General features: G+C 42.5%; 1 protein-coding gene across 2 annotated transcripts in view; it reads left to right on the top strand.

Moving 5' to 3' along the window:
- KCNQ4 (potassium voltage-gated channel subfamily Q member 4) overlaps positions 1–25,408 on the top strand; it is a 284,528-nt gene that overhangs the window by 173,811 nt on the left and 85,309 nt on the right. For both annotated transcript variants that reach the window (XM_040337092.1, XM_040337091.1), the window contains exons 2-3: positions 2,522–2,612; positions 21,236–21,362. In XM_040337092.1, the coding sequence (XP_040193026.1) occupies positions 2,522–2,612; positions 21,236–21,362 (218 nt within the window). The remainder of the gene's footprint in view (positions 1–2,521; positions 2,613–21,235; positions 21,363–25,408) is intronic.

The following is a 25,408-nucleotide window of genomic DNA, read 5'->3' as shown; positions in this document are numbered from 1 at the left end:
AGAAGACAAAGGCAGTACACACACTACATAGCTTTAGGTGCACACTGCAGAGGACACAGGCAGTACACACACTACGTAGCTTTAGGTGCAAACTGCAGAGGACACGGGCAGTACACACCAAGTAGCTTTAGGTGGAAACTGCAGAGGACAAAGGCAGTACACACCAAGTAGCTTTAGGTGCAAACTGCAGAGGACATGGGCATACCTCCCAACATTTCAAAAACCCACAGCGGGACATTCTTGTTGAGCGGGGGGGGGGGGGAGTTGGTGATCAAAGTTGTTGAGCGGGGGGATGTTGAGGGGGGGGGATTGCCGCGGATCGTGATCGAGGTTGTTGCGCGGGGGGTGTTCGGCAGGTGCAAAGTCGTTGAGCGGGGGGGGGGTGATTGCCGCGGATCGCAGAAGTTGTGGAGCGGGGGGGGGGTGTCGCACGGATTGCTTCTCTCTCATCTGTACACATAGCCAGTCGGATCTCCTCTTCACACCGGCTCCGGTAAGAATGTCTCCCCATTTGACCTTTCTTCTCCTTCCTGTGCAGGATAATTAACCCCTTCGCGGGACTGCGGGAACATGCAGTCTGTGCGTGAAGTTCCCACAGAATCCGGGCGGGTTGGGAGGTATGGACACGGGCAGTACACACCAAGTAGCTTTTGGTGCAAACTACAGAGGACAAAGGCAGTACCACACACCACGTAGCTTTATGGTGCACACTGCAGAGGACACAGGCAATACACCACGTGAGAATACTGCAGCTAGCACAATCACCTGCCTGCCAGTAAATTAGGAAGAGCTGATCTAGCTAAACTATACAGTGTATAAACACCTGGGATGCATATATATCGTCTACACGCTGTAACTTTAACTGACTAGCCTGCCTGCCTGCTCTATCTAACTACTGAAAATGACACTCTCTCTGTCTCTCTCTGTGTCTTCTCTCTTTTAACCACCGCAACACACTACAAAAGGCCGACCTGCAGGCGGCCTTTTATAGTGTGGGGTGTGTACTAAACCCCCTGAAGACCCCAAGTACATGTGCTCTAGACATATATACAGTCACCCAGCATGTCTTAGGGCACCTTCCTCTGCCAATGACCAGGGCTGTACCTACGCCTATGCTCCCATTTGTCAGGTTTCCTCCCACTGTCCAACTGGACCAGTGAGAAACAGGCAGACAACATGAGCAGCATCTAAACACACTGAGCAGACCCAATCAATGGATCGCTGCTCCCTGGTAGGCAGAGCACCTAAATGTACCTGTTAAGCAGGCAAACCCCAAAAACTATACTTTCTCTAGCACCTACCTAAGAGGGTGCTACACATATATGCTTTAAAGGTCTAGAGTCCTCACTTACAGAAAGATATTGATAAAATAGAATGAGTCCAGAGATGGGTAACACAAATGGAGAAAGGTTTGGGGGATGAAACATATCAGGAGAGACTTTAGGGACCTAATATGTACAGTCTGAAGGGAAAGTAAAGACGTGATTAAAAATTTTAAAAACATCAAGAGGGTGAATAAGGTTCAGGAGGGCAGTTTTTTTCAATATGAAACCAAAATCAAGAACACGGATACATGACCACAAACTAACTGGAGAAAAGTTCAAAATGAATCTTAGAAAGTACTGCTTTACTGTAAGGGTAGTTAATGCTTGGAATAAACTTCCAGCAGAGGTAGTGAGACGGTCAACAGTAAATGACTTCAAATATGCTTGGGACAAACATAGATCTATACTGTAGTCAGACAATAAAGTTAACATGAAAAAAAACTACTCAGTCTTTTTCTGCTGCCACTTTTCTGTGTTTCTAAGGGCGATGATTATAATGATTCTTATTAGTTAAATTAAAATGTAACAAGCATCCTTCTTCTATTTTTATACATTTACATAAATCAGTTGGGACTCACAACGTAATACTGTGCCGGTTAAAAGCCATGTACTGTATCAGCCTCAAGCTGTGTTTTGTGCTCCCTCTTTTGGCCATTTGGAGGTAATGCAGACTGCGGATGGATTTATGATACTAAATAGTATGTGTATGTGTAATACTGTAAGTACCCAAAGCAGATGTATCGTTGGGCTAAATAATTTATATAAATAGCAAAGCATGTTTTTCTGAATATCAGGCTGACAGCAAGCTTCCCGATACAAGGGGATAGTTTTACAACGTAATTTGATTTAAACATATATTTCCTATTATTTTTAACAGCTTTATGTTCTTCTACTGAATGTATTTTTACAATAGAATCCATATTACTACAGCAATGCGATAAATAATGATGACGTAAATGTGTGGAGTAACAAATACGCATTTTTGATCACACATTATTTATTATTGCAATTCCTTATTGAATAAGGAACCCTATTAATACACTTTATGCTACTAACCCTATTAATACACTTTATGCTACTGTTATTATTTGTGTTAATAGTAAATAATAGTAATAGAAAAATGATTGCAATGGTATTCCTGTGTGTAAAATATATACTTCATAAATATGTGTTTAATGTCCCTCTTCTCTTTACAGATTCATCCTTGTGTTCAGCTGCCTGGTGCTCTCTGTATTTTCCACAATTCCTGAATTCCATCATTTATCCAACAAAGGCCTGTTCATACTGGTGAGAAGTCCATATTTCTCCTCTTTCTCACTGTCTGTCTACCTTTTGCTTTATCACCTTTAATATCCTTTAATATCTACTATTTGAACCCATGCTCCACTCCCTGTTTGGCTGAGTCTCTGAAGCTGGTTAGACTTTATACAATTTTGTCATATAGGGCCAGACTGTGTATAAACTGTAAAATGGTTGAGTATCCCTGCTATGCATCTCTGACATTTCCTAAACAGCGGATAAAGCAAAGCACTATGTCATGTAGTTACAACCATGCTTAGGCCAATGGAGCTATTTTGCTATGATGTAGAATCACAACACTGTCACACCATGGCCAGAATTATGCTTCCTAAATATAAACTCCTACATATGTACTCTTGTTTTTCCTCTCCTCCTGTGTCTCACTTAGTGTCTCACTTAGTCCTAGCTGCTTGCATTAATTAACAGGAGATTAGGTTAATTACATTTTTACATACATGCTATTTTTCAGATCCTCAGAGAGTTCTTGGCCATATTGAACTTCCAGTGACCAGTATGAGAGAGTGAGGGCTATAACACCAAATTTAACACACCTGTTCCCTATTCACACCTGAGACCTTGTAACACTAACTAGTCACATGACACTGGGGAGGGAAAATGGCTAATTGTGCCCAATTTGACATTTTCACTTAGGGGTGCACTCACTTTTGTTGAGTTATTTTTAGGGGACAGCAAATTTACACTGTTGTACAAGTTGTACACTCACTTCTTAACATTGTAGCAAAGGGTAATTTCTTCCGTAATTAAACAGTGCAATGTCTAAATATCTATCTATCTATCTATCTAGCTAGCTAACGCACTCAAACAAACACAATTTTTTTTTATATTTTTGTACTGGACTTCTTCAGTAAACTAGATGCCGATTGGTAGCTCTGCAAATATTGAATAAGGCCATTATATCTATACTACAATTTCCTAAATGAATGGTAACTAATGCAATATATGTTTGGAAGAACAAGCAAAACAATTTAAGAATGAGAGTGCAGTATCAGACATAACAGACCTTTTAGCACAATTCCCAGGTTGCCCAAACAACATTAAATGATTCAAGTTTGTTGTTCAAACTGGCTGAAAGATATTCCATATGTCTTACATCAGGTATTTTTCTGTGCAGACTGAACAAACAAATGGGTAGATGCTGTCAGGATATGATGAATCAGTAAAGTGACCTTGTCCCTAGGTAATGGGCATCCAAGACAGAAATGCAATGGTATATAACATTGCTGGTTATTAGAGTACTTAGGACTAACTTGGTTACTTATAAGAAAGCTCCATGCCTGTGTAATATGATGAATAGAAGTGATTTTAATTCTCACCCTTTTAACAGCAAGAGCCACTTACTGACTTTTCTTCTATTAGTAAAGGCTGCCTTTATAAAAGTTTTGTGAGGCACATATAGTGCAGATTCCTTAAAGCGGTTGTAAACCGCATAAACTTTTTTTTTTTTTTTTTAAAACCTGCAAGGCAAAAGGCATAATCGGCTAGTATGCACCGCATACTAGCCGATTATGAAATACTTACCTCGGAACGAGGTGACCACCACTTACCTGGTCCATGCCGAGCAGGATGTCATCTTGCTCCGGCGTGTCTTCCGGGTATCGCCGCTCCAGCGCTGTGATTGGCTGGAGCGGCGATGACGTCACTCCCGCGCGTGCGCGCGGGAGATTTAAAATCGGCAGGGTCCGGCGGATGCCGGTCCTTTCGCCGTGGATTCCCCCCTGCGCATGCGCCGCCCGCATTGCGAGGGGAATATCTCCTAAACCGTGCAGGTTTAGGAGATATTCTCCTTACCTACAGGTAAGCCTTGTTATAGGCTTACCTGTAGGTAAAAGTCAAAATAGTGGGTTTACAACCACTTTAAAAAAATTCAAATAAACACTGGTACAGAATTAGAGCCAAGGATCTAAACCTTTGGACCCCTGTCACAATTCTGTTGTTGTCTGTGTCCTAATTGTATAGATTTGCCACCACTTCCTGTCCCAGCGATACAGAAAATGAGTGAAATCTCCTATACTGGAACAGAGACAGAAGTAAAAACCTTTTTGCTGGAATAAAACAAGTAGTATTTGGGATATCAACAGAAACATTGTCTATGCCATATACAGTATAATAGCTGTTTGGAGGAGAAAGTGTTTTTAATATGTAAATAATTTTTTTGCAGGACAAGGGGGTTAGGAAGGGCGAATGAAAATCAGAGCCTCTAATTTTTCAATAACAGAACGTCTTGTATTCTGGAAAAGAATACAGGACATTTTATGAATGGAGGAAGGGGGACAGCAAGCGATGCTCTTCTTGACTGTATGAAAAATAGAACTGTGATTGTAAGTTTGGGTTTTAGTAAAGCTGCAGCATCCACATATGAAACACTAATGCCACATACACACCATCACTTTATGTGATGAAAAAAAACGACACTTTCTGTGAAGTAAAAAATGAAGTTTTTGAAACTTCAATTTTCAAAGACGAAGTTGCCTACACACCATCGTTTTCTCACAATGATCTTGCAAAGTGAGGTTACGTTCCACCACGTTTTACCATTGAAGCTAGCTTCTGGGCATGCGTGGATGAAAAAACGTCTTAGAAAACGACGTTTTTTGCTACACACGGTCAATTTCTGTGAAGTAAAAAGTGCACTTTTGAAAAACGACACATAAAATTGAAGCATGCTTCAATTTTTTTCTGTCGTTTTTTAGAAGACATAAAATGACGTTTTTGCCCACACACGGTCAATTAAATTGACGTTTTTGAAAATGACGTTTTTTTCCATCGCAGAAAGTGATGGTGTGTACGCGGCATTAGGCCGCGTACACACGATCGGTTAAACCGATGAGAACAGTCTGAGGCCCCGTACACACGAGAGGATTATCCGCTGGAAACGGTCCTCCGGACCGTTCCAGCGGATAAATCCTCTGGCGGATTTTGATCTGATGGTTGTACTAACCATCAAATCGAAATCCGCGCGGAATCCATCCGCGGTGACGTGTCGCGCCGTTGCCGTGATGATGACGCGGCGACGTGCGCGACGCTGGAAGATAAAGACTTCCACGCATGCGTCAAATCATTACGATGCATGCGAGGGAGAGGAGCGGACGGATTGATCCGGTGAGTCTGTACAGACCACCGGATCAATCCGCTGGACAGGATTCCAGCGGATAGATTTCTTAGCATGCTAAGAAATTTTTATCCGCTGGAAATCCGTCGGCTGGAATGTTTTCCGCCGATAAATGTCCGCTCGGACGTACACACCACCGGATCTATCCGCTGGAACTGATCTGCGGATAAATCCCAGCGGATAGATCCGGTCGTGTGTACGAGGCCTCATGGACCGTTTTCATCGATCCAAACCAACTTGTTTTAAATTTAACCGATGGATTCCTAACCGATAGAAAAAAAATGATCGTTAGTAGGCACGACCATCGGTTAACCACTTCCAGACCTTAGGTGTTTTTCAGATTTGGTGTTTGCAAGACTAAAACAGTTTTTTCTGCTAGAAAATTACTTAAAACCCCCAAACATTATATATTTATTTTTTTCTAACACCCTAGAGAATAAAATAGTGGTCATTCCAATACTTTTTGTCACACCGTATTTGCGCAGCGGTCTTACAAGCGCACTTTTTTTGGAAAAAATTCACTTTTTTTAATTAAAAAATAAGACAACAATAAATTTGGCCCAATTTTTTTATATATTGTGAAAGATAATGTTACGCCGAGTAAAATGATGCCCAACATGTCACGCTTAAAAATTGCGCCCGCTCGTGGCATGGCGTCAAACTTTTACCCTTAAAAATCTCGATAGGCGATGTTTAAAAAATTCTAGAGATTGCATTTTTTGAGCTACAGAGTAGCTCTAGGGCTATAATTATTGCTCTCGCTCTAACGATCGCGGCGATACCTCACTTGTGTGATTTGAACACCGTTTTCATATGCGGGCGCTACTCGCGTATGCGTTCGCTTCTGCGCGCGAGCTCGTCGGGACGGGGCGCTTTAAAAAAAAAATTTTTTTGTTTTCTTATTTATTTTTATTTATTTTATTACTTTTTACACTGAAAAAAAAATAATAATAATTTGATCACTTTTATTCCTATTACAAGGAATGTAAACATCCCTTGTAATAGAAAAAAGCATGACAGGTCCTCTTAAATATGAGATCTGGGGTCAAAAAGACCTCAGATCTCATATTTGGGCTTAAATGCAAAAAATAAAAAATAAATAAAAAATGTCATTTTTTCAAATGACCAAAAAAAAATTTGTCTCTTTAAGAGGCTGGGCGGGACTGACGTTTTGACGTCACTTCCGCCCAGCCGAGCTATGGGGACGGGCGAAGGAGATTTTTCCTTCAGTCTCGTCCCCGCTCACCAGCCGACAGCACCCGATCGCCTCCGCCGCTACCGATGGCTCCGGTAAGCGGCGGAGGGCGCGGGAGAGCGGCGGGAGGGGGGGGGCCCTCTCCCGCCACCGATAACGGCGATCTCGCGGCGAATCCGCCGCGGAGACCGCCATTATCGGATTCCAGACCGCGCACCCTAAAGATCGATACCTCGGTTGTGGCAGCAGCTGCTGCCGTTACCGAGATATCAATCTTTAAAAACAGGACGTACATCGTCGTGCGCAGGTCTGGAAGTGGTTAACAATCCACACATGCTCAGACTAAATTAGGGGACGGAAGCGCTCGTTCTGGTAAAACTAGCGTTCGTTATGGAGATAGCACATTCATCACGCTGTAACGCTGAAAATCGTCCATCAGACCGTTCTCATCGGATGGACCGATCGTGTGTACGCGGCCTTATCATTATAGGTAATTAATTGGTTCATAGTAAAAAAATATTTTTCCTTGAGTCCTGCTTCAAGTTCATTGCTGAGTGAAACACATTGGAGAGAGGGGGTTTGAGTGATATTTCCTTTTACACCAGATGGATTAATTCATTTGTACATCAGCTTTTATCCAGGCAGCACTTTTTTTTTTTTTTCTACAGTGATTATGTCATTTTTATTATTTACGGTATATACAATTTCTTTCAAAGAAGATAGCAAATCAGTAGCTTTTTACTTTGAGACTGTCTAAGCCTTTTTCTGACCATTGTTGCTTACAATTTTTTTTGTATTATGTGAAAGATGATGTAAATAGATACCTAAAATGTCATGCTTTAAAATTGTGTAAAGGCGGCAAACTACTTAAAAATCTCCATAGGCGACAATTTAAAAATGTCTTCAGGTTACCAGTTTAGTTACAGAGGAGGTGTTGTGCGAGAAATTTTGCTCTCACTATAATGATGGCGGCGATACCTCATGTGTGGTTTAAACATTGTTTACATTTGTGGTCACTTCAGCACGTGAGCTTGGAGGAATGGGGTGTATTATTTATTTTATTATTTGCTTTAATTTTTTTTTACACTGTCACTTGTCCCTTCAGATTACTTTTATTGCTGTCAGAAGGAATGTAAACATACCTTCTGACAGCAATATTCAGTAACAGGTCAGGTAACAGTCACGATTGCGCTAGCTCACGGCACTAACTAACCGCGACAGGCGTTTCGTGACAGGGTTATATGAGGAACTAAGGGAATAAGGGGGAATTTCTACTGAACATGTAAGACTGGCTGTGATACCTTTGGCCACCACTAGAGGGAGACTCCATTCCAATCCAGCTAGCTGACCACACACAGGCAGAAACAAATCTTACATACAATCTGGTGCACTGTAAGGGTTGGGAAACAGTCTAGCAATTACTACACACTTCTAGGATTCCTCCAGCTATCCTGCAAGCTTGAACCCCTGGGTTAATCACTCTTCCCACTGTCCCCACACCCACACACCAGACACACACTATACGATAGCCTGCCACCACCCAACAGTTTGTCCGCAGACTGGTCTGCTGAGCCACCACACACACACAGATCTCCGCCTGGCAGATCTGTTAGCTTACAATCTGCATGCAATCTGCCAACATACAGTGAAATTGCATACCGATTGGCACGTAACATAGGCTGAGCACTTAGGCACTAAAATACAATAACCTCTCCAGAGATATGAGTCCTAGCTTAGTACACAGAAGTCACTTATTAATTTTATCATTTAATATCCCGAAAGTGGGCAGCGCATACAAAGAAAAAAGAGTTACCAAAAAAGATACAAAAAATACAGAAAGACACAAACTTGGCAATTTGCTATGAAAATAAAAAGGGTTAAAAGACGAAATACACTTTACCTAAGTCTATCCGTTAGTAGAAGCATACTGGAATATGTGGGCACTCCCCAGTGTGGAACTGGCTTCATGGAATTGAAATCCATATATTGAAATATGGATATGGTGCCTGATTGCGGCAAGCAAGCAGTGTTTGGTACGGTTGCAATCGGATTGATGCGCTGGTATCAGAAATCCAATCCATGACCCAGCAATCAGTGCTGTTCTGGGCCAATCGACTCTGGTCATTTCAGAACACAAAACATCTTGTGAGCTGAGATAGGAACACCCCCCATGCTCGAAATTAACCCGGAAAAAGCCAATGCTTCCAACGGTTGCGTCATTCTACGCAAATCCCTATTAGCGAACGACTTACGCAAACAACGTAAAAATTTCAAAATTGTACGCGGGAACGACGGCCATACTTAACATTGAGTACGCCTCATAACAGCAGCTTTAACTATACGCCGGAAAAAGCGGAACGAAAACGACAAAAATGCGCCGGCCGGACGCACGTTCGTGGATCGCCGTAAATAGCTAATTTGCATACTCGATGCGTATTTAGACGGAAACGCCACCTAGCGGCCGCCGAAAAATTGCATCTAAGATCCGACAGCGTATTAAGACGTACTTAATGACAAGGGGGGGTGTAATGGCGCTTGCAACAGGATCTAATTAAAACTAAATATCAACACCGATTTCCATGTGAATAAGTTGTCAGGAAAATGTGCTCCACTGGTTCCTGTGTAAAATGTGTTCCACTCTGAATAAAATCATATACCCACCCAACATTAACTGAGTAATGTGGAGAGTAATAAGAGTGGATAAATGATGATAAAAAAGACAAATGTGCCAGTGACCCGCACAATATTAATAGCGAGTGATCTGGAATCGTTCAGATAAAATTAACAAGCAGTAGCTATCTTCATAAACATATAACATATATAGTGCAAATATGCAAATGAGCTCAAACCAATCCAAAGTGCATAGTGCAATAAATGAATAATATCCATAAAAGTGAAAAAAACATCAAAAAGTGGAAGAAATATAAATAATACAATTCTGCTGTTATCGCTCCAGGTGGTCACAGGCACTTTTCACCTTCTCCCAGTTTTCCTTCCAGGTTTCCTGTGTACAGCTGCTCAAATGACCAGGCCATGATAATGTCAATTCCGCACAGGTGCACCAGAGGCACTTCATCACAAATGTACTCTGAGCTGCGTATGTGTGGCTTAGTGTACATTACCGCTAACAGGCAAGGAGAAGCAAATATGACCAAAGAGACCACTAGGGTGGTCCAGTCAGTATTTTTTTTTAAATCAAAGGTTAAATTCTAATATAAGATTCCCACATATTTCACAAGCTGCTATGGTGAGGTTAAAAATCACAAAACTAATTTATTTTTACAAAAAAAGATCAATATAATTACTTCTATGCATAAAGGTAAAAAAAAAAACTTCTGTGTGCTGCTCTCCCCAGCCCTCCCAGTACTTACCTAAACTCCATCTCGATCCAACTATGTGCACAAAAGCATCGACTACCCTGGGACTCCCTCTTCTCATTGGCTCCCACTGCTCTCAATCACAGCCAGTTAGCTGATGAGGAAAGATCAGGGAGAATCTTATGGACGCATAAAGCAGGGCTCGAAAGATAGCAAGCATCTTGCTGTTGGGGGGACTGGTCAAGGAAAGGAGCCAGGAGCGCCGGCTGGGGACCCGAGAAGAAGAGGATTGGGGCTGCAGTGTGCAAAACCATTGCACAGAGCGGGTAAGTATAACATGTTTGTTATAACAAAGCAGAACCTTTAATACCACTTTAAGATGACTAGTGTTATAATACTTACACACATCACAATCTAATGTTACAATCTCCCTTTAGGAAGGCTGTACACATTGAGTGAGTGAGTGAGAAACGTATATAGCGCAACACATGCAAACTGAATCGCCTCTGGGCGCTTAGTATCCGTTCCCTACTGTCCTTTTGCCTTCAGAAAAGATGGGTTTTGAGTTTTTTTTCTGAAGGCCAGGTGATTCTCCTCCATTCAGATGGTTGGTAGAGCGTTCCATAGTCTAGGTCCTTGGACTGCAAATCTTCGTTCTCCTTTGGACTTGTATCTGGCTTTGGGTATCTGGTGTAGATTTTGGACGGTGGATCGGAGCACGTGATTGGGGTTGTAACTTTTTAATTTTTCGCATAGATATTGGGGGGCATTTCCTTGAACACACTTATGCGTCAGACAGTGTGCCTTAAAAGTAATTCTGTCTTTTACTGGCAACCAATGAAGGGATCTCAGTGAAGGCGAGATTGATTCCCATGGATTTTTCCCAGTCACGAGTCGAGCGGCTGTATTTTGAACGACTTGCAGACGAGTGATTTGGTATTTTGGGAGTCCGAGGTAATGGGTATCTGCATAGTCGAGTCTTTAGTTGCTAATTGTTCCCACCACGACTCCTATGTCTTCTTTCGGGATAAAGGGGACAAGTCTACGTAGTAGGCGCAGCAGTTGGTGGGATCCACTGACTACTGACCCTATTTGTGCATCCATTGTCATGTGGGTGTCAAAAGTGACTCCGAGACTTTTGACTTTGGTGCTGGGGGTAATGATTTGTCCCAGAATGGGCGGCAGTGTCCATGTTAGTGCGGGAAATCTCTTACGGTTGGCTGAAACAGGAGAAGTTCTGTTTTTGAGCCGTTGAGTTTAAGGTAACTCTTCGTCATCCAATTTTCTATCACAGTAAGGCATTTCTCTAGTCCAAGATAATAATCCTTATTATTGCAGATGCAAAAATATAGTTGCGTGTCATCCGCGTAGGAGTGGTAGAGTAACTTTACAGTCTGATTGTACAATCCCTGTGCAGTTTTTGATAGATTTACTATTTAGGCCACCCTAGACAGGCAATTCTGTTAGGCCCTGTACACACGATCAGTCCAAACTGATGAAAACGGACTGAAGGTCCGTTTCATCGGTCCAAACCGACCGTGTGTGGGCGCCATCGGTCAGGTATCCTTCGGTCAAAAAAAATAGAACTTGCTTTAAAATTTGACCAATGGACGCCTAACCGATTGGTCAAAACCGATGGTTAGTACGCAAAAGCATCGGTTCAAAACCCGCGCATGCTCAGAATCAAGTCGACGCATGCTTGGAAGCATTGACGTTCATTTTTCTCTGCACGTTGTGTTTTATGTCACCGTGTTGCACTCGATCGTCTTTTTTGAACTGATGGTGTGTAGGCACATCAGACCATGAGTGAGTGAGTGAGTGAAAAACGTATATAGCGCAGCACATGCGAACTGAATCGCCTCTGGGCGCTATATCCATCCCGTGAGTGAAACCCCTTGACCTCAGAAGAGATGGGTTTTAATCTTTCTCCTGAAGATCAAGTGGTCCAACTCCAATCGGATTGGTGGTTGGTAGAGCGTTCCACAGCCGAGGTCCCTGGACTGCGAATCTTCGATCTCCTTTGGACTTGTATCTGGCTTTGGGTATCTGGAGTAGGTTTTGATTGGTGGATCGCAGAATGCGATTGGGGTTATGGGCTTTTATTTTTTCGCATTGATATTGGGGGGCGTTTCCTTGAATACACTTATGCATTAGGCAGAGTGCCTTAATAGTGATTCTGTCTTTTACTGGCAACCAATGAAGGGATCTCAGTGAAGGTGAGATGGATTCCCATGGTTTTTTCCCAGTCACTAATCGAGTGGCCGTATTTTGAACGACCTGCAGACGAGTGATTTGGTATTTGGGGAGTCCTAGATAGAGGGCATTTGCGTAGTCAAGTCTGGAATTGATGATTGTTCCCACCACGACTGCAATGTCCTCTTTCGGGATAAAGGGGGTGAGTCTGCGTAGTAGGCGCAGCAGATGGTGTGATCTGCTGACTACTGACCCTATTTGTGCATCCATTGTCATGTTGGTGTCGAAAGTGACTCAGAGACTTTTGACTTTGGTGCTAGGGGTGATAGTTTTACACAGAATGGGTAGGGGTGTCCATGTTGTCGCTGGGTGATTTTTTCGGTTGGCGTGAAACAGGAGAAGTTCTGTTTTCGAAGCGTTGAGTTTAAGATAGCTGTTTGTCATCCAGTTATCTATCAAAGTAAGGCATTTCTCTAGTCCAAGAGAATGATCCTTTGTGTTGCAGATGCGGAAATACAGTTGTGTGTCATCTGCATAGGAGTGGTAAAGTAACTTCTGGTTACTGATGATTTCAAAGAGAGGGCAGAGATAGATATTGAACAGTACGGGCGACAAGGGGGATCCCTGAGGGACTCCGTATGGTACCGTGCGTTTTTCAGAAATGAAAGACCCCAGTTTCACTGTTTGTGATCGGTTTTCCAAGAAGGAGGAGAACCAGGGTAAATCACCTTCCGCGACTCTGGCTACTTCAGCTAGCCTAGCCAGTAGTAGTCCATGGTCTACAGTGTCAAAAGCCGAGCTATGGTCCAACAGTATCAGGAGACAAGATTCTTCGTCTGCGGCCTCTAGAGCGTCATACCATATTTTGAGCAGCGCCGTTTCTGTTCCGTGACCCGGACGGAAACCTGATTGAAACAGATCAAGTAATTATGGGTGTCTAAGTGATGTTGTAGCTGTTGTACAACTTCTTTCTCCATTACCTTGGAGAAGACATTTAGGCCTGTTATGGGTCTATGGTTGTTTGGATCTTTGGGGTCGAGGGTAGGTTTTTTTAGAATTGGTTTTATTATACCTTGTTTCAGCAAGGTGGGCACCATGCCCTCCTTGAATGATTGGTTTATGAGCTGCGTGATAGCTGGTGCCAATATATCGGCACATTCTTTCAGCAGTTTAGTGGGGATGATGTCATTGGGCGCTGTGCTGTTTCGCAGCATCCCGATGATGTTTTTTGTGGCATCGATGGAAATGGGTTTTAGAGTGAATTTTGGTGGTTGCGGCGGATTTATGTGGATATTAGGTTTGTGATTTGGGGAGGGGTTGGTGACGATTTTATTGTGCTGAATACTTTCACGGATTTTTCAATTTTATTAATGAAATAATCCGACAATTTTTGCAAAATTATTGTGAATCAGAATTGGGGGACTCTAAACAAGCAGGATTCATAGTCTGAGTGACCAGCTTGAAGAGTTCACAGGGGCGGTTTAGGGCATTTACGATGATGTTGGAAAAATTATTTTTTTTTGGCCATAAAGATTTCTTTGTGGTATTTCTTGGTTATTATCTTATAAATGGTGTGGTTTTTCTCTGAAGAGCTCCTTTTCCAAGCAGCTTCTGCTCTTCTACGCTCTTGCTTTAGCAACGCCAGCTGGTCATTAAACCAGCTGGAGTTGTTTTTCCGGATGCAAGTTTTGCGTTTTGGTGCTACTACGTCAGCTGACTGTAGTAGCGCCTTGTTGATGGCGTAAAGTGTTTCTGTGGCTGCTTGTTGTTGTTGAGTTTTTTCCATTTTGTTCCCTAGTGTTGTTTTGAAGAGTTCCAAGTGGAGATCCTTCTGCGATCTAGTCCAGTGAGTTCTCACCGGTTTTATCGTTATTTTTGGGGTGGCGTTTTTGGTAATTGTGAATTTAATGGCATGGTAATCAGTCCATGGTTGCGGCTCATTTTCCAGGATGTCAATTTTCAAATCTTGTTTGAAAATGAGATCGAGCGTATAACCTGAGGCATGGGTGGGCCTGTGTACTAGTTGCTGCAGACCTAATCCTTCCAGATGGTCAATGCAGGCGTTGGCGACGGGGTCTAGCGAGGAGTTGGCCCAGAGGTTGAAATCCCCAAGCACCAAAAGGTGTTTGATGTTTAGGGTATAGGTGGAGATGAACTCCGTCAATGACGTGAGAAGGTGCGTTTTTGGGCCTGGTGGTCTATAGCAAAGTAGGATATGGACCGTGTCTTGGGGATTTGTTTGCAGTTGCAGAGTGAGGGTTTCCATGAATGGAAGCATGTTTTGAAGAACTGGTTTGGTGATCGAGAGGTGAATCTTGTGGGTCACCGCCAGGCCCCCCCCCCTCTTTGCCCCACTCTGTTTTGCATTTGAAGGCGGTAATTTGCTGGCACCAGTTCTCCTAGAATGGTGTTGCAGTTGGCTGTAAGCCAGCTTTCTGTGATAAAGAGGCAGTCTAAGTCGTGTTGAAGGATGAAATCATGGATTTCTTGTCAGTGTTTTACTGCCGATCTTGTGTTGACCAAAGCGCATGATATGCGCTTAGGCTGGCGTAAATGCGTGTAGTTTTTAACTGTCGATTGTCGATCGATTCTTAACAGTTTCTCATTCCTTAGAGCTTTTTTGGTGGTGGCTGGTAGTATTGAGGCGAATATCTTTAAACCCCAAATGGTTTCTGCACAGTATTTCAGATTAGCCATAATCGCAGAAAACGATGGGGAAGGTGATTTTCGTTCAGGGAAGGTATTTGATGATGATGGGAAGGAAGATTTTCAAGTCTCTTGCTCGCTAAATCGTCCCTCCCCGTTTGATCCAGAGGAAGGCGAAAAAAACGCTAGCCATGCAATGCCAATCTGCCACGACAGGGGAAAAAAATTCCTTCCTGACCCCTCAAAGGCGATCGGGAGAGCCCTGGATCAAGAGCTAAAACCGGCTGCAGGTGCGGGGGATAAAGAAACTGGGCGTTTCTCCACTATGTTGGGCCGCAGCCGCGGCTTATCCTGAAAAGGACGGCCACAGACTGTCCCAGGGGAGGTGGCTGGGACCTTACCTTGATGATGCTTGCGGGAGGAAAGGGGGAGGCCAAAAGGGGTAAAAAAAGGGGGGCTTACCTGGTCCGATGCAGGGGGGGCGGGGGCCCTGCCTGTCTGGTGCTAGGAGCCACACGTCCTACTCCTAGGATCGTGCGCCAAATACTACTAGCACCAGTTCTAGCCCTTGGGGTGGGAGCAGACTCGGCTGTTGCTGGGTCCAGTAGATGGTCCGCCGTTTCCAGAGGTACAGGCCGAGGGGGCACTGCAGGAAAAACTACCGGGTGATCCAAGGGTCGAATCCAGAAAAACTGGACTCAGGGCATTCAGGGGTGGGGGGACCTGGTTGCTGGAGCCGCAGCCGGGTGTAGCAAGATGGCCGCCGCTCCAGAGACCAGACCGAAGCCGCGGACTTTCCTGGAGGAACCCGCGGGTGAACTGATATCAGCTCCGGCGGCGATTTGGTGGTCCGAGCAGCTTCGATGGAGGAGGAGGGCTGGATCCTTAATGTGGGGGATAGAGGTACCGGGGATCCCACGCAGCTAGAACCGGAGGGGGGTCCCCGACGGTGGCGGGTGACGGCCTCAGCGTCGGTAATCGATCGAGGAGGTGTGGGTGTGGGGGGCTCCGGCTGGGGTACCGCTGAATGGGGGGTCGCGGCCGTGAGCGGAGGACCAGGGGGGAGAGGGGGACCAAGGGGGGAGAGCCGGAGAGAGCGGGGGGAGAAGCCGGGGGAGAGCAGCTGATTGCAGCCCTGGAGCCCTGGATGTCAGCCTGTCAGGAGCACGCATGTACGCACGTCCTCCTCTTGCAGTGAGCTAGCCGCATCTACTCGTGTACGACCTACTCTATTTGTCATCAGTCAGCTTCATCGGTTAACCGATGAAACGGACCTTCAGTCCGTTTTCATCAGTTTTGACTGATCGTGTGTACAGGGCCTTAGTATCCATCAGATAAGTCTATGTTTGTGGTAGATCTGCTAGGGGATTTTACAACCATTCAGTGTTTTTTACAATCTCATGGAAGATTTATGGTACTTATGTAAACCCAAATATCTTTAGATTTCTTTAGAATTATTTTAACTAAATAGAGTAGATCGTACACTTAGATTTTAACGTGTGGCCAGTCTTCCTTGAATTTTTCACATCTGCTAACCTTTGCAAGTCCAACTCTATACCAAATGAATTTAATAGTATATTCCAAATTACCTGTTCAACGCATGGGAACACATTTGGTAGTAAAATTAAAAATGTGTGCTGTGGCTTTTTTTGCCTAGTCTGTTTTTTTCTGTTCAGAATAATTTTTAAGTAATATGACTTTTTACAAGGGGCTTGCATTGTTTGCTGACCAAGATAATCCTCTTCTTGTTTCATTTGCAACGAACTTCCAGTACCCCTACTTTGTATGCCTCAAACAGCTGACGTCAGGAGTCCTCACTCCGGACGCGAAGTCTAAATTAAGAAGTCCTTGTGTCTCTCCTTTGATGAAGCACAATTGTCTTTGTTTGTGAAAAAGGTGCTGGAGATAGCAAAGGACACATTGCTGATGTTTGGGAAACTAGACCTACCCTGTACTATTAAATCAATATGATGGAGAGGGGATCAGTGTCAATTACTTGTCCGTCATAACATAAGCTCTCCTGATCTTCCTGTATGCAACTGCAAAGGAAGGAAAATATTACTCTGTAATGTTATATTACACGTACAGTAAACTTCCATGATGACAAGCATAAAGTTTTATTTTTGCAGACATCAAGTCATCACATTCAGAATCTACAGACAATCAACCGAGGGCATCACCTAAGATGAAGAGGCTAGTGACATTGATTGAATTCTCTTTCAAAAAACTTTAACCCTTCTGTTAGGGACATACAGAACTTAGTGGTTGTGGAGTCCTTATGCCTCTTTCCTCAGACAGGCATTAGTAAAGACACATGCATCACAATCTGATGCCTCGTACACACGACCGGTTTTCCAGTCGGGAAAACTGCCATGAGAGATTTTGGCCGGGAAAATCGGCTATGTGTATGCTCCATCACAGTTTTCCCGACAGAAAAACTGGCAGAAAAAAAAGAGAACCAGCTCTCATGGCAGTTTTCCTGTCGGGAAACCCGGTCGTGTGTAGGGGAAAAAGTTACCAAGCAGGTTCTCGGTTTTCCCCCTCGGGTTTCCCGGCTGACTTTTTACCGCCGGGAATCCTGTACGTGTGTACGAGGCTTGACTGATCACAAAGATTTATCAAGGTTAGGATGAAGGAAAAAAGCTGGGACAGCCGCACTCCAAAAAAACTCCTCCTTTAATTAAAAATCACAAAATACATGCCACAGCAAAAAACAGCACAACAAAAGAAAAGCTGACGTTTCGCACTATGCCTTAGTGCTTCTTCATAGCTAGCTAGCTATAAAGAAGCACTAAGGCATAGTGCGAAACGTCAGCTTTTCTTTTGTTGTGCTGTTTTTTGCTGTGGCATGTATTTTGTGATTTTTAATTAAAGGAGGAGTTTTTTTGGAGTGCGGCTGTCCCAGATTTTTTCCTTCATCCTAACCTGCATTTTGATTGCACTGCCTGCACCCTTGGCTCGGACCACAGGAATCAGATTACCTGGTTCTCTTTGAGCGGTTACCCACTCTCTCAAAGATTTATCAAGCCTGTATCCCCCAAAAAATGGCTGTCTTGAAGCAGGCATAGTCTTACACCTGCTCTTTGTAATGATGGCCACAGGCTACCAGATAGCTGTATTAGAACGATTTGCAGGCAGATGTCTATACATCCTCTGTAGTCCCAGGAACTGCATTATTTCTCATTCGACTTGTTCCATGGACAGAGGTAGCACTCATATGGTTAATACCTTTCTTCCCTCTTTTTTTGTTTGTTTTGATAAATTCTATATTTAAAGAGAAATTTCACCACCTCCCCCTTGGGGTTACATTTACTTACTTTTAATCCCTTCTTACCTGGTTTTCTGGGACATCCTGAATTCACTTACTCACTAGCACAGCTACCGTAATCCAGCGGTGTCCTGCTGTGATTCTGAGGCTGTATGCTGGGTCTTGGGCCTTCATCTCCTATCCTGATGCTATCAAGAGCCAGGTGCCTCTTTTGGGTTAAGACAGGCTCCTGATTACACACTGCCAGGTCTTCCCTGTGAAAGCTACAGTGTAAACTGATGTCTTCCGGGATATCTGATGTAGATATCAAAGAAGACTGCTGGAGTGGGGCTGTTATAATTCTTGCCTTGGTATGAATGGAAGGTGGAGGTGGACCAACAATATGAAAAAGTAACCAAAAAACAGTTGCCATTCTTGCGGGAAGGTTAGGGGAGGATTATTATAATGCAACTGAGGATTTGAAAGTGAAGATTTACATTAGGACCACAGCGCATAAAAAGTACACTGGGTAAAAGTCAAAGACAAAATGCAAAAGGAAATACATTTTAATCGAATTCTGATTTATTATCTGTGGTTGTGAGGAATTAAAGGTTGGTAGGTAAAGATGTTAAAGGTCTTGTAGACAATGTGCTGTTTCCCATGTGGATTTTTGATTAATGGAAAGAGAATAGGGAAAGGGAGAAAATAACTAAGGGGGGAGTAAGCGAGGGAGTAAAGTAGGTTAGAGAAAGAAGGAAAAAAAGGTGCAAGTTAGCAAAGTACTATAGGTGCTACCTAGTCTCCCAGTCTTAAAAAAGGGTAGCATCAAATTATGACACATGGACATTCAGGACATTGTCAAAAGGAGTGAACAGTAAAGCTCCATTTGGGAAAACACCAACCAGTAGAACTTCTGTAGTTATATTGAAATATTTAATTTACATTTTTAAGGGCTTAGGTAAGGTCTTCTATAGTTATTAACTTAGATTTATTGAATTTTAAAAAAAACATTGTGTCATGGAGGATGAGGCTTTTTAGAGTATCTTCTTTTTTTTTTTGTTACATAAAAATGTAAGTAAAAGAACAGGGAAAAATATCCTGGCTTTTCATTATATTTTTTCTTTTAAACCTATAGCGTTACATGCAAACACATACAGAAATGCAGAGCTTGGAATAGGTCAAGTTTGAGTGATAGTCACATTCAAGTCTTTCTAGGTTTCAGCTTGATAACAGTAACAAATACAAAACCATTAGAAGACCCCTTGATTCCCTTCCTGCATCTCTTTAAAGACAGTAACAATACTATGCTTTATATTTATTATTCTTGATAGCATATTGTGCTACTGAACAAAGAAATGTACCTGAGAACTGAGTAGGGCCAAAATTTACTTCTAGACAATCAGGTGACCATGCCCAGGGAAGAAGACTAAAGCTGATACACACGGCTTAAAAATCGGCTGGCTTTTGTCGAAGAGAACATTTTTTTCTTGTTCAACCCACTGAAAAAAAAATAAAAAAAATGGGAAAGCGGAATGGAGAAACCATTTTATTCGTGTCTGTTTTCTTTTTTTTGCCAGCCTCTGGACCCTTGTGTAAATCAGTGAAGACATAGAAGCTGCTAAGAAGAAAACCAAGACACACTTTAGAAGAAGCCACAAAAATACATAATAGATAAATATGAGATAAGAAATAAATAATTAGTCAGAAAAAAAATTGTACTAACAACCTCTATTTTCAAAGTCTTACCTTCAATACCCTGTTATACAGTAACAGTTACAGAGTGTGTTTAAATATGACCGCACATAAAATTGGTATCGGAGCTTGACCACCCTATCCATTGCGTTATGTAATTAGATTGGGCCAGACACACCCCACCTCTTCCTTAGAATCACCTGTGATAATGGATGTGACTTACGAATGCAAGCATTAAGTGGGGGAACAGGAAGCACATTCCACTAAGTAAAAAAAAAAAAAGTATTTTAGGTATTTCCAGGTGGAAATCAGCTAGGAAAAAATACTCCACAAAGAATGATAAAGAGAAAAAAATAGAAGACTTCAAAACATTTTGCTTTAAATAGTACATTCTAATTTTAAATCTCTGTTAAAGTGAAGTTCCACCCATAAATATAACATTACATCAGTAGTTTTAAAAAAATGTCATTAGTCCTTTACGAAAAAATTTTTTTTTTTAGATGCCTTCAAAGTGTTGTTGCTAGGCAGAATAGTTAATCTTCCCACTTCCTGCACCTAGGTGCTTAATGCTTCCTAACCTACACCGCACAGACTCCTGGGAATGTAGTGGGTGTAACTTTCCAGGAGTCTGTTCATTCCCCAGTCTCAAAGAATCATGTGACTTGGACAGCACAGGTGCTGAAACCTGATCTGACACTGCTTGTGCAGCACTGAGCATATGCGAGATTTGCATGGCTGAAATCCAGGAAGTCATACAGTCTGGCTTCATGATGCACACACTTAAGATGGCCCCAGTCCATTTCTATTTTATAAAGTGTCTAAATGCTGTAACAACCTAACAAAACGGACCTTAGTTTACAGACTAACTTTACTAGAATACATTAAGCTTGTGTATTACAGGGGTATTTATATTTAAAAAGTGAAATTGTGGCCAGAACTCCGCTTTAAGTTAAAAAAGGTTAGAGCCTAAAGGAAAGTATCTATGATTCATGTATGACTAGGCAAATTAGTGTTAACTAGGGCCCTGGTTCTTGTTAAACTCCAGCAGAATTCCCGAAGACTAGAAATGCTATAGTTAGGCTAGCTAAACCCTTTTCCAATATATTGTATATCACGTTGTCAATGCTGGTGCTTTACATTATGTATATTTCAGAATAATGTGCTATGTGACAACTTTTCTGTATGCACCAGGAATTTGTGATGATTGTCGTGTTTGGCATGGAGTACGTCATTCGAATCTGGTCGGCTGGGTGCTGCTGCCGGTACAGAGGATGGAAGGGGCGTCTAAGATTTGCACGGAAACCTTTTTGTATTATTGGTAAGTACAACAAGATACTGAGGTACTAATCAAATTATAAAAAATTTAAAATAAATCTAATTTCAATATATATATATATATATATATATATATATATATATATATAGCATCATATGCAGATTTCCAAACTGACCAAACTCATTATTGTTGTAGGTATTGTTGTAGGTTTGAAGTGTATGTAAACTCTAAGGCCTCATGCACATGGGCTGTTTGGCTTGTCAATCTCAAATTCCTGTTCAGTACAGTTGGCAGTATCTTGTCAATATCTAAGACAGACTGAAATATGTGGCAATGTGGAAATATGTAGCAGCTAAGTTCTGGGCATACATTTCTAAATGCATATGGCCCTAAGCCCACATTCATATTGGGCTGATTTGGCATACGATTTGACACGTCAATTCTCATGCCAAATCAGAGCCTATTGCCTGCAATCGCACCGATTCCCAAGATAAGTTTCTGTACTACTTTTGGTGACTTTGGGGGCGATTTCAATAGACATCTGTGCATGAAACCACACAGATGTCTGTCAAATCACCCCTGAAGTTGGACTTAAATGCCTGAAATCAGCTGAACTGAAATGCTGAAATGCCTTGAAATCAGCTGAACTGAAATGCTGAAATGCCTTGAAATCAGCTGAACTCGCACAATGTCAAACCCGCCCTCAGTGTAAACTTGAGGACAGCTACAGTAAGTAATGTGTCCAGCCACTGCGTCTTTTAGCCTGTCAAAGATTTTGATAGGTTGTTGGCAGCTGAGCTGAATGAAAAGTCTGGAATTTGATCATAACAAGGCAAACCGCTGTGTACAAGTAGCCTAAACTTTTCTTCTTCTCCAATGTGCATTTATGTTTTTCTGCAGTGTTATCAGTAGTGTTCATTTTGGCAGCAAATTTTCATTTAGTTTTAGTCTTAGCCTTAGGACTAAAATGGCATTTTAGTTTTATTCCCATTTTAGTCTTCTGCAAGTGTTTTAGTTTTAGTTTTATTTAGTCGACTAAATCTTCAGTACATTTTAGTAGACTAAAATCATTTAGTCGACTAAAATCAAATGGGTTTACGGTAGTTACATTGTCATGCATTATTTAAGCATTTCTCTACAATTTCCAAACTCTTTGTATACTCTTGGAATGAAAAATTGAATAAGTTATTATTTATGGTATTAAGGTTTGAACGTGACACAGATTTATTTATAATATAAGGCCTTTAAGGTAAACCAAGTTTCGTTACAAGAATATTGCTTTTTTGACAGAAGTGTAACATTAAAAATAAAATTAAAAAAAACTCCTTGCCATCATGCAGTGCACATTTACATGAACTTGTCTTCTTTAAGAAAATATAGAATGTTTGAGGGGGGGTATGTAATCTTCAGGCCTAAATTGATTTTTTAACCACTTCAGCCCCTGCCATACGACACTGCGTCGCTTTAACTGACAATTAAGAGATCATGCAACTTTGTACCCATAAAAAAAATGTATTTCCTTTTTTTCCCCTACAAATAGAGCTTTCTTTTGGTGGTATTTGATGACCTGTGACAGTTTTTATTTTTTGCGCTATAAACCAAAAAAGGCCGACAATTTTGAAAAAAAACACAATATTTTTTATTTTTTGCTATAATAAATATCCCATTTTTTTTTAAAACAACTGATTTACATCATAGTGTTTGTCAGGGGACGATGTGGTGTACTTTTAGTTTTTGTCACTGTAAAAATGCAGCTGATGAAAATTATGACAAATACATTTTCGTTGACTAAATCAGCCCTGTGCAAATTGTCGGTGTGACCTACATGTTCTGGAGAAGATGAGAGGGGAGATGTTCTGTAGCACAGTTACCATCCTAGAGTCACAATGCTATTCTGCTAGATACAGTACAGTAGGTAAGCACTGTTATGCTAGAACAGGATCACCAGATTTAAATAAAGATAACATAAAAAGACTTACAATTGAACACTACAAACAACAGATCTAAGGCCTAGTAAACTGTAATCTATCAGACTTTTGTTCCTGGGTTTAGATACATTCTAAATGTATATTTGCTTGTACGTTGGCTGCTCTTTTCTTCTTTTCTTCTTTTTCCCCCTCTATTGTTACTCCCTGTCTACAGATGTTACAATTCCTTAGGGACACAGCCTTTTTTCCTCCCTCCATCTCACCCCCGTCAGCACAACAGCTGCACAGTGGGGTTTTGTCTCCCCTTGTAACGGAGCAGGAAAGTTTGAAGAGATGTTTAACTGGGAGATATTGCAGAGCCAGCATTGTCATGGCTACTAGATAGATTGTTTGAGGTGAAATAAGAGTGTTCAGCAAGTTTTTACACAAAGAACGTCACAATTTCTTTATATCATGAGAGAGAAATACCATAGAGCAATGCCCTCATGCTGCACAACCAAAATACTGATGGAGAATTCAGGTGAATAGGCAGCGGAAATTCAAAACCTGTCCGGTATTCTATATGCATTTTCATTAAAACTGTGAGCAGTTGCAGTCATTAAATAAAGTAGTAATCTTTTAATGACAGAAAAGAATGGCAAATGTATTTTTCAGATGGGTAAAATTATGATGCAACGAATACAACTTTTATACACTATCGTAGTTCATATATGGCAACATGTAGAATGCTCAGGAATTTACAGTAAGGCCCCTTTCACACTGAGGCGGTTTGCAGGCGCTATTGCGCTAAAAATAGCGCCTGCAAACCGACCCTAAACATCAGCTGCTGTTTCTCCAGTGTGAAAGCCCGAGGGCTTTCACACTGGAGCGGTGCGCTAGCAGGACCGCTCCAAAAGTCCTGCTAGCAGCATCTTTGGAGCGGGGAGAGGAACAGTGTGTTTACCGCTCCTCCACCGCTCCTTCCCATTGAAAGCAAATGGGAAACCGCGGCTATACCGCCGGCAATGCGCCTCTGCAGAGGCGCATTGCCAGTGGTATTAACCCTTTTTCGGCTGCTAGCGGGGGTTAAAACCGCACCGCTAGTGGCCGAATACCACCGCAATTCCGATGGTATAGCGCTGCTATTTTTATACCGCCACCGCACCTCCCGTCCCAGTGTGAATTGGGCCTAAAGCAGTGAACTTAACCAGAAAGCATTGGGCACAACCCATTTGCATTGCAATACCCAATGCTGTATCCTGGCCTAGGCCAACAAGGCCCAGGCCTAGGGCAGCACTTTGCAGGGGGGCAGCACAGACAGTGTCCCCGCCGGCTTGCACTACACTGTTAGGCAAATTAGTTTAGCGCCCCCATAAATCGGCCGCACTGCACTCCAGTATGTGGGCGGTTGGCATTCTGCAACTGTGGGGGGGGGGCGTCGCTTCTAATTTTTTACCATCCCTGCCCCATTGCAGAGATTTCCCTTCACTTCCTGTCCCATAGCCAAACAGGAAGCGAGAGGAAATCTATGCAAATTAAGGGAATCCATTGCCCCCCGCCAGGCCATCAGAACTAGTGTCCCCACTTGAAAATTTCAGGGTGGGTCTTAAACCGCAAGGGGTGTGGCCTTGACAGGAAGGGGTGGGTCATATTTAAATTAGGGGGTGCACGAGTTTAGTCAGGCCTAGAGCAGCACAAAACCTAAATACACCAATGGCAATACCCATACACTACTGAACTTATCTGAAGTCAAACTAAAGTCTTAAATTAAAGACAGGCTCTTTTCAGCAATAAAATAAACCTACCTGCTTGCTCAGTGTTCTGTATAATGTACACAGAGCAGCACATGCACAGCTCAGTTTATATTCCAAGATAGTGAGTGTGCCAGGGTGACCAAACTCGCAGGGGTAATGTCATCCCACACCAATCAATCAAGAGGGTCAAAGATCGCCACACAAGAAAATCTGGGAAGCAAGGGACCTTGTGGGCATTGGACAGATTGCAATCAGCAAAGCTAAGCTCCTAAAAAAGAAGATGGGGCCACCTGGTGACGTGAATGATCATACATGGACGTGTCCATAATTGGTCAGTGATGTCACGTCACAGGGTGGCCCCGTCACAGCACCCCCCTCATGTTGAGGGCATGTGGCCTGGTATGGTTTTCCGATCTACTGGGATGCA

Source organism: Rana temporaria, chromosome 2, assembly GCF_905171775.1.
Source record: "Rana temporaria chromosome 2, aRanTem1.1, whole genome shotgun sequence".
In the NCBI taxonomy this organism is placed as follows: Eukaryota; Metazoa; Chordata; class Amphibia; order Anura; family Ranidae; genus Rana; species Rana temporaria.
This window is presented reverse-complemented; position numbering and strand designations above follow the sequence as displayed.